We start from the raw sequence: 10,029 nt of genomic DNA on the forward strand, positions 1-10,029 counted from the left end.
CTACTCCTAAAAATTACTTTATTTAGTTGTCTATAAACTCTGTAGTCAAGTTGATTCAGTCATATTGATGATCCAGGATCCATACGATTGTCTATGAGGTACATACGGGCAAACAGCGGTAACCTCCTCCTGTCCCTAAACGCACTGAGTCTGATGTAGGCTGCTAAATAAAAAGCCCGATTGAGTTGACAGATCTCCACAAACCCTGATTCTGCGCACATGCAACTACATCCCGTCCTCTCATACCCAAAGGAAAACGCGCAACTGAAGACGGAATTAGAGACAACTGCATTTCCATGACCGAGATGATACTGATGGAGACAGGCGCAACAACATCCTCACTGGATTCGGGAATCTGTTGTTACAAAAGTTTCCGATTGCAATTTATTTAGACTCTGAGGAGATTTAGTTAGTTTTGAACACGCTCTTTAAACAGTTTAGTCACTAGTTTTCTTTTATTCACGTTTATGCGTTTTCCTTTAAATGCATTTTGAAAGATGATAACTCTTTTATTATTGGAGTAGATAGATAGATAGATAGATAGATAGATAGATAGATAGATAGATAGATAGATAGATAGATAGATAGATAGATAGATAGATAGATAGATAGATAGATAGATAGATAGATAGATAGATAGATAGATAGATAGATAGATAGATAGATAGATAGATAGATAGCAACAGGTTGTACATCCTCAAGCACATGGATAACCTCCTCTTTGGAGACGTCTCATCATTTCCCTGACCCAAAGGAGTTCAGATATAGACATTCATCCTTGCACTGCGGGAGAGAAAGACCTCACTGCTCTACATCAACATGGAAAACAATGAATCAGTAAGAATTAATTCTATTCTTTTGGAATATAAATATGTAAGAGATAAATACTTTTTATTTTTAACCTTCAGCACTGTAAAATGTGAAGATGTGCTAAACCGTCTGTCAATAGGTGTGTTGAAGTTGATTCAGTCATGATAAATAATCACTTTGAGTTTATAAAAGCTGGTCATTTAGATGTTACAATAATAGTTACGTGAAAATACATGTTTTATAGTTTTGTACAAGTTTTGTACAAATTCAGTATATAACAAACATGAAAAGTGACAGTTGTGTTTTAAAATATACACTATCAAGATTTTTTTAAAGAATTCTATTTTGCTCACCAAGCCTGTATTTATTTGATCCAAAGTACAGCAAAAACAGTAACATTTTTACGATTTAAAATAACTGTTTTCTATCTGAATATATTTTAAAATGTAATTTATTCCTGTGATTTCAAAGCTACATTTTAAGCATAACCACATCCAGTCAAAGTAGAGTAGATTTTTTTCAGGTTTCTTTGATGAATAGAAAGTTCAGAAGAACAGCATTTATCTAAAATAGAAATCTTTTGTAACAAAATAAATGTCTTTATCATCACTTTTGATCAATTCAAAGTGTCCTTGTTAAATAAAAGTATTAATTTCTATATAGAAAAAATATATATACTGACTATTTCAGATAATAGCTGATCTTTGGGTCTTTAATAATAATAATAATAAATGTTTCTTGAACAGTAAATCAGCATATTAGAATCATTTCTGAAGGATCATGTGACTGCAGTAATGATGCTGAAAATTTTGAAATCACAGGAAAAAATTACATTTTAAAATACATTCAAATAGACATCAGTTATTTTAAACAGTAAAAATATTTCACAATATTACTGCTTTTGCTGTATTTTGGATCCAATAAATGCAGGCTTGGTGAGCAGAAGAGACTTCTTAAAAAACGCTATAAATTTTACTGTTCAAAAACTTTTGACTGGTTGTGTATTAAATTAAATTACGTATTATTAAAGATAACAATATCAATATTCAACATGTTTGAGAAAAAAAATTGTCAAAAAAATCCTAAAAGATTCCAAGAAGAAAATTGTTTTAATTAGAATTTCTATCATAATTTGGAACCATTCCAGTGAGATTCTTACAGGTCTTGAGATTCCAATTAGTTTTATAAAAAAAATGTTAATGGTATCTATTTAAACCATTCTCTTTTGTGTACATTGTCTCGGTAAATAAGCTGCTGCAAAGAAAATGAACAGAATAAGAACAATTCTGTGTGCAGAAAGTCATAAATAGGAATCTTATAGGAATGGTTCCAAAAAATTATAAAAATTCTAATTAGAATTCTGTACAATTTTCTTATTGGAATCCTTTAGGATTCTTTGAGAATGTTGCAAATACACATGGACTGCATAGCACAACAGTAAACCACACAGGCTAAATAGTCTATGAATGGTGGGAAAATATTCCTAAATTATTTTAAGATGATTAATGAGGAAGTAGGCTGCTTTAAAACATTATTTATTCATATAAATAGCTAAATTAAATATAATATAATAGACTATTAATATACTATTAGAGACTTTGAAAATGAATGAGAAGGCTATACGCATACAAGAACTGAAATTCAGAATGTTTAATGACGATGTTAAATGTTTACCTGTGATTCCAGGGCTGTGAGTCACCGGTGTGCGCGGGCTGTGGTGCACTGATCTCAGATCGCTTTTACCTGCTCGCGGCAGACAGAAGGTGGCATGAGCGCTGTTTGAAATGCAGCGCATGTCACGCTGACCTGGAGTCAGAGCTTACATGCTTCAGTAAACACGGAGACATTTACTGTAAAGCGGACTATTACAGGTAAAATAAACGTATTATAGATAAACATCTCTATTCAACTAGAAACGAGACTAAATTCATACAGGGACACCGGGGCTAGTTGTCACGCTTTTACCTCAGCGAAAATGTATCATTTGATAATTTAAAGCCTTGGCTAAAAAAAGCTTGAATTCAAACCATTATTTACTAGGGATGCACCGAAATGAAATTTCTTGGCCGAAGCCGAACAAAATTAAACACTGAGCCGAAGGCCGATTACCGAACACGGTTTTTCGTGTTTTTTCCCAATGTATTTTTCCCACAATTTTTTCACCATTGCATAAATTAAATAGCCAAAATGTGCTTTTTACAGTTTTGTTTTGCTTTTCAAAAAAAAAAAAAAAAACATAAATTTAAAAATATTTACTTAACACTGAACATTTTTAAAATTCTAGTAGACATTATGGCCTACAAAGTACAGTTTTAAATTATTAAGGTAATAGAATAATATTCTTTGGCCATTTTTAAGACCCCCTTCTTGAACCAGGCATGTGCTTTTTAATGTACAAATAAATGCAGCCTTGCTGAGCAAAAGAATGTTTTAATAAATGTATTAATAGAGCTGTTGTAATGATTGTTATTATTATTTTTGTCTTACTTTTTTAGTTTATTTTACAGAACAACAGTAAAATTACAATGGTAACATTTATGAATGTTGACTTTTATTTTGGCAGAAGCCCACAAGAAGACCTCAGTACTACTTTTTGCTGACAGCAGCAGATTTATGAATGATTCTCATTACAGATTTTCCTTGCGCTTTTTTGAACCCTGGCTAAGGAGCTCCTGCAGAGCTGTCAGAATACACACAATTAATGCGTGTATTAGACAACATAACATTCTGTAGTTTATTTACCAATGGTTTAGGGTCATTTCGTGATTTCAGTCATATACCCCTGCTGAAAAAAACAGCTAAAACCATCCTAGGCTTGTTGACTGGTTTTAGCTGGTCAGCAGGCTGGTTTTAGAGGGGTCTTGGACATTTTCCCAGCCTGGCCAGGCTGTTCTTAGCTTGTCATGCTAAAACCAGCTACTTCCAGCTTAAACCAGCTAAGACCAGCCAACCAGCCTAGGCTGGTTTTAGCTGTTTTTTTTTTCAGCAGGGGTATGATGACTGAAATCACAAAATGGTCTTAAACCATTAGTAAATAAACTACAGAATGTTATGTTTTCTTATACATGCATGAATTGCATGAGCTCTTTAGCCAGGGTTCAAAGTCTAAAGCGCCAGGAAAATCTGTGCCAAAACAGCCTAATGAGAATCATTCATAAATCTGCTGCTGTCAGCAAAAAGTAGCACTGAGGTCTTCTTGTGGGTTTCCGCCAAAAAAAAAGTCAACATTCATAAATGTTAGCATTGTAATTTTGTTGTTCTGTAAAATAAAATAAAAAAGACAAAAATAATGATAACAATCATTACAACAGCTCTATTAATACATTTATTATAACATTCTCTATTGCTCAGCAAGGCTGCATTTATTTGTACATTAAAAAGCTGGCCAGGCTGGTCTTAGCTTATCAGGCTGGGAGACCAGCTTAAAACCAGCTAAGACCAGCCAACCAGCCTAGGCTGGTTTTAGCTGTTTTTTTAGCAGGGGCTTCCACACTGCCGACATGTTTGCCGCTTAAGTGCGCCTCTATTTGATCGCGTCACGTCATTTGTCAGTATAATTTATTCGGCCTTTTCACTTATTAATTAATAATTTAAGTTGCCGAACATTCGGTGCATCCCTATTATTTACCAGAAAAAGATGCAGTTCAGTTAACAACGTTGACCTTTTACCCCAGCAGTGCACCTTTTTGTCAAATTATGAATACTGTGAACTTGCTAGCACTTTATAATTAATATGAAATGTTATCTTAATTATTAAAAAACTTAAACATTTCATGAAACAACAAAAATTGCAAAATAAACTAGCTAAATAGGCTATTAAACCATTGTTTTGTGACAACTTTCCCCAACACCCCTGTCTAGAGTTTTTACATTTCACACAAATTTAAAAATACATCTGCTTAATCAAGCCAACAATGATGTATTCTTTTAAGTAGGAGGTTTTCTTTGCAAAGATGTGCACGGTGCCATCTGGGAATCTCTGCCGCAGAGGTAGTGATGCGCGCAGGGGATCTGGTGTACCACTTGGGCTGCTTCTCCTGTGCCACCTGCGACAAAGTGCTGTTTACTGGAGATCACTACGGGATGAGAGAGACGTCAGTGTACTGCCGGGTGCATTTCGAGACGATGCTACAGAGGGAACGTCATACAGATTTGTATTATTCAGACATGTCTCCAGGAGGGCCAAACCGTGAGAGCAGCACATACAATGAAGGAACCCCCGTGCACAGAGGACGGATCCGGAAAAGGAAAAACTTTGATGCAACAGAACATGTTTCTTATAATTCAGGTAACGCATTTTGGATATTATGCATAATCTGTATTTCTACACTACCTGTCAAAAGTTTGGAATAATTAAGACTTTTAAATGTTTTTAAAGTCTCATACTAACCGAGTGTATTTTTTTTTTAATGTAAAATAGAGAAAAACAGTAATATTGTAAAATATTTTATATTTTATAAAAATAGAACCGTTTTCTATTTCAGAATATTTTAGGTGTAATTTATTCATGCAATGGCAAAGCTGTTGAAAATAGTTGTTTTCCTTTTTATTTAAGTAAATAAATAAAATAAAAGTGAGTAAAACAAAAAGAAAGAAATCTTTTAGCTTTTTATTCATCAAAAAATCCTGAAAAAAATGCATCAGTTTCTAAAAGCAACATTGTTAATACGAACCATATTTAATATTTTACCACCAAATCAGCATATTAGAATGATTTCTGAAGGATCATGTGACTCTGAATACTCAAAATCACTGTTTACTTATGTTAAATTGTGATAATATGTCACAATATTTTTGCTTTTTTTTATTTTAGTTTTTTATTTTGATCAAATAAATGCAGCACTGGTTAACATTTAAGACATTCGAGACATTTAAAAATCATAATTATTCCAAACTTTTGACCAGTATATTGCATTTATTTGGGATTAACAAAATAAAAATATATCAAATTTATCAAACAATATGTCAGCATTGTGAAGTCAGATCACATAAAAAATATGATTGAAATGTAAAATACAACAGTTAATTTAATATAAAATTGACCTATTAATATGTAAATTTACTTAATGATATACACTACCGGTCAAAAGTTTTTCAAGTGTAAGATGTTTAATGTTTTTAAAGTCTCTCCTGCTCTCCAAACTTGCATTTATTTGATCCAAATTTAGATATATTTAACTATTTAAAATAACTGTTTTCTATTTAAATATACATTAAAATCTAATTTATTCCTGTGATTTCAAAGCTGAATTTTTAGCATCATTACTCCAGTCACATGATCTTTCAGAAATCATTCTAATATTCTAATTTGTTGTTATTGTTGCCAGTATAATAAAAGTCAGTATAATTATTTGCTAATCTTTAGATCTTTCTATTCATCAAAGAATCCTGAAAAAAATACTTAACTGTTTTAAATATTGATAATAATAATAATAATAATAAATGTTTCTTGAAATCAGCATATTAGAATGATTTCTGAAGGAAATGGAGAAATGATACTGAAAAATTGCTTTGATCACAGGAATAATTACATTTTAAAATATATTTAAATAGAAAGCAGTTATTTTAAATAATACAATTATTTCACAATATTACTGCTTTTGCTGTATTTTGGATCAAATAAATTCAGGCTTCTTCAAAAAACATTAAAAATCTTACTGTTCAAATACTTTTGACTGGTAGTGTATACAAATAATATTTAAAAATAAAATTTACTTTAAATGTATTATTATTACTATAAATATTATAGATTGACTGTAGTAAACCATGTTCTATATAAAACAGTCTATAAGAGTAAATTGTCATAGTTCTGGTACTCTTGTTTTCAAGTATATGCGTGCAGAAGATAAAATTGTGAAGACAATGTTTGCTATTGTTGCCTGTAATGCCCTGGCCTTTAGTGTTTCAGTGAGTCATATCAGTGAGTATGAACTGTTTGTGTGTGCTCTAGATGTGAGCGATATGGGTGTGGAACTCTCGGAGAGAGTGAGCTGTCAGAAGTCCAAACGCATGAGAACGTCTTTCAAGCATCACCAGCTGCGAAGCATGCAGAACTTCTTCACCCACAACCACAATCCAGATGCCAAAGACCTCAAAGAGCTCGCCCAGAAAACTGGCCTCACCAAACGTGTGCTCCAGGTCAGAAAAAAAAAAACATCTCTGGATGTCTTTTTGAGTTAGATATACAGTGGGCTCCAAAAGTCTGAGACCACATTGAAAATGTGGCTTTAAAAATCTAATTTAAACATGGAAATAAACAGAAAGGTTTCAGAATGGAAGCTTGTGTTTATATCTCACAATTCGGAGTTTATATCTTGTAATTGCGAGTTTACATCTCATTTACATCCCACAATTCCTGATGCTGTCAAATCCTAACAAGTTTACATCTTGCAATTCAGACTTTTCTGTCAGAATTCTGAATTAATGAAAAAGATGAAATTGTGAGATATAAACTCATTGCCAGAAAAAAAGGTCAGAATTGTATGACAAAGAGTTGCAATTCTCATACAAGCTTCTATAATTGCAGAATTACGAGAAAAAGGTCAGAAGTACAAGTTGTGAATTTTATCTTCACAATTTCTTGTTTAAATCTCACACTTTTTTGAGGTATAAATTTGCAATTCTGGAGAATAAAGTCATAAGTGTGATATAAAATGAGAGAAAAAGGAGAGATGTAACCCACAATTATGAGCTTATAACTTGAAATTGCAAGATATAAAATTTAAAATCTAATGTAATCTCAGAAATGTGACGGAAAAGTTGCTATTAATTTTATTTATTTTTTTGGTCTAACAAGCTTTCATAATTGCAAGTAAAAAAGTCAGAATTATGAGATAAAAAAGATGCAAGTACCTCTTTTTTTTGATTCCATGGCGGAAACTGGCTTCCATAGTGTAGGATATAGAAACCGTTTCAATAAACGTTACGATGAAAAATTAATACAGACTATTTGAGGTTTGGCACTATATACAGTCATGCCCAAAATGATTCATACCCCTGGCAAATTCTGACTTTAAGTTACTTTTATTCAACCAGCAAGTTTTTTTTTTTTTTGACTGGAAATGACACAGGCTTCTCCAACTCTTTCAGGTTGGAGGGTCTCCTTGCCATCACCCTGATCTTTAGCTCCCTCAGATTCTCAGTCGGATTTAAGTCAGGAATCTGGCTGGGCCACTGCAAAACATCAATTTTATGTCCTCAGTGAATTCCTTTGTCTTAGCCATGACTGTCCACAAACCACCAACAGAGAGCTTCTGTTTTCACCTGCTGAGTTGATTAAAACAGCGGTTCCCAATGAATCAGGGTAATTAGGATGCTTTAGAACAGCTTGGACTATTTGGAATGGTATAGAACTTTGGATTTTCCCATAGACTGTGACAGTTTGCAAAGGGTATGAATAATTTTGGACATGCCACTTTTTGTAATGTAAATAAAAGCTGAGAAATATTTTTTTTCCACAATGATGCCTCTTGTACATTTGTCTTTTTATCTTTTGGGGGAAGCCTGTGTCATTTCCGGTCAAAAAAAACTTGCTGGTTGAATAAAAGTAACTTTAAGTCAGAATTTGCCAGGGGTACGAATAATTTCGAGCTTGACTGTATGCCACTAATCAAAGTAAATTTACAACACTAATCATGTGATTTTTTTTTTTTTGTGAACAGCAGGGTCAGAAATTAACTTTTCCATTAAGGAGCAATATTTGCCCCCTGGAATTGATTTCTTGGGGCATTTTTTTTTTACATTTGCGAAGGGAATTTTTATAATCACATTATTATTATAAAAACCAAATGTTGTCTTAAATGTCAAATAATTAAATTTACCCAATTACTTTAATCAATACTTTACAATGTTGTCAATAATAATAGAACTGTTTGACATCTAAATTATAAATGTAAAAAAACAGGAGTTCAGAGGGCTGCAATATTATGACAAAAATCAATATTGTAAATTATTGCTCTTTATATTGCAATAATGATTATTAATGTTGATAAAGTAAACAATAAAAATATTTTTGTTTAATTTTGGGCACGTTGCATTCTGGCTTCATTAACAAAAATGTCAGTTGATGACGTTGGTCAAGTTAAACCTAAGTTATGCACAAACTGCTGTTATAATCACTGAAGCTACGAAATGAATCTTTTATTTACATTGTATCTGCACATTATTTATTTTGTTTATGATAAGGGAATATGCGAGTGAAATAACTACTAGACTAATCTAGGCGCCTCTGATTGGCCAATGCATTCCTAAGTTCAACAGAAACGTGTTTGATTGGTTATAAGGCTCAACGCATTTTGTCAAAGCAATCTGATGCAATGAATCTAAATGTAATTCCATGAATTGACACATTTCATTCATTATCATATTTAATTTGAATTGTGACAACCGTAGAACATTATATTTAATTGTGCAGGGTCATTTTTTGCTCCTTTGTCTTAAATTCAGGGGGCATTTTTGTTACAAGCCCTCGTTAATTAAAATCAGGCAGTCAGATGTTCTTGTTTCCATAAAAAAAACCTCTCATTTCCTTCATCATTGATGGGTAAATAAGTCTAATGGTTTCAAATCCTAATGATGCCTTTATTTTCTCCAGGTTTGGTTCCAGAATGCCCGTGCAAAATTCAGGAGAAACTGTCTCTATCAGGAGAGCGTGGGAGTGGACAATGTTTCTGACAATTCCACTATCACTTCCCCATCGGTGCCTTCACCTGAACTCTCCCACAGATCCCTGAGCCCATCCAGCCCCACTGGCACTTCTCCATTACAACACACACAAGCATTAGCCAATCACAGCGGTCACTCACCAATGACTTCTGAGTTCCTCTACCACTCTTAAAAATTTTGATTATTATTATATTACCTTCAGACCTTACACTCTTAAAAATAAAGGTTCCTTATTGATATGATTGATTGTGGTTCCCTGAAGAACATCATGGATCATTTTCATTGGACAAATGGTTCTTTATAGTGAAAAAAGGTTCTTTAGTTTTTTTAAATTGTTCTTCACACTAAGAAAAAAAAATGGTTCTTTTAAGAACTGGTTACTGAAATATTCTTTGAGGAACTAAAAATGGTTCTTCTATGACTTGCTGTGATAAATCTCTTTTGGAACCTTTATTTTTAAGAGTGTACACTGCCAGTCAAAAGTTTTTGAACAGAATGATTCTTTATGTTTTTTTTTTTTTTTAAAGAAGTCTCTTTTGCTTACCAAGCCTGCAT

At 32.7% G+C, this 10,029-nt stretch overlaps 1 protein-coding gene across 1 annotated transcript; it reads left to right on the top strand.

Moving 5' to 3' along the window:
* Positions 1 to 819: 819 nt before the first annotated feature.
* On the top strand, positions 820 to 9,646 carry lhx2a (LIM homeobox 2a). Its single transcript, XM_073824081.1, has 5 exons — positions 820 to 837; positions 2,497 to 2,681; positions 4,746 to 5,098; positions 6,761 to 6,948; positions 9,404 to 9,646. The coding sequence occupies exons 1-5, from the start codon at positions 820 to 822 to the stop codon at positions 9,644 to 9,646; spliced, it is 987 nt and encodes a 328-aa protein (XP_073680182.1).
* The last annotated feature ends 383 nt before the right edge of the window (positions 9,647 to 10,029 follow it).

This window comes from Garra rufa, chromosome 19, assembly GCF_049309525.1.
Source record: "Garra rufa chromosome 19, GarRuf1.0, whole genome shotgun sequence".
NCBI lineage: Eukaryota > Metazoa > Chordata > Actinopteri > Cypriniformes > Cyprinidae > Garra > Garra rufa.

Excerpts from the sequence above, each read along its gene's own strand:
- lhx2a (XM_073824081.1), top strand. Across the intron at positions 2,682-4,745 it reads TGTAAAGCGGACTATTACAG|GAGGTTTTCTTTGCAAAGAT; the intron begins GTAAAATAAACG and ends TCTTTTAAGTAG. Across the intron at positions 6,949-9,403 it reads TCACCAAACGTGTGCTCCAG|GTTTGGTTCCAGAATGCCCG; the intron begins GTCAGAAAAAAA and ends TATTTTCTCCAG.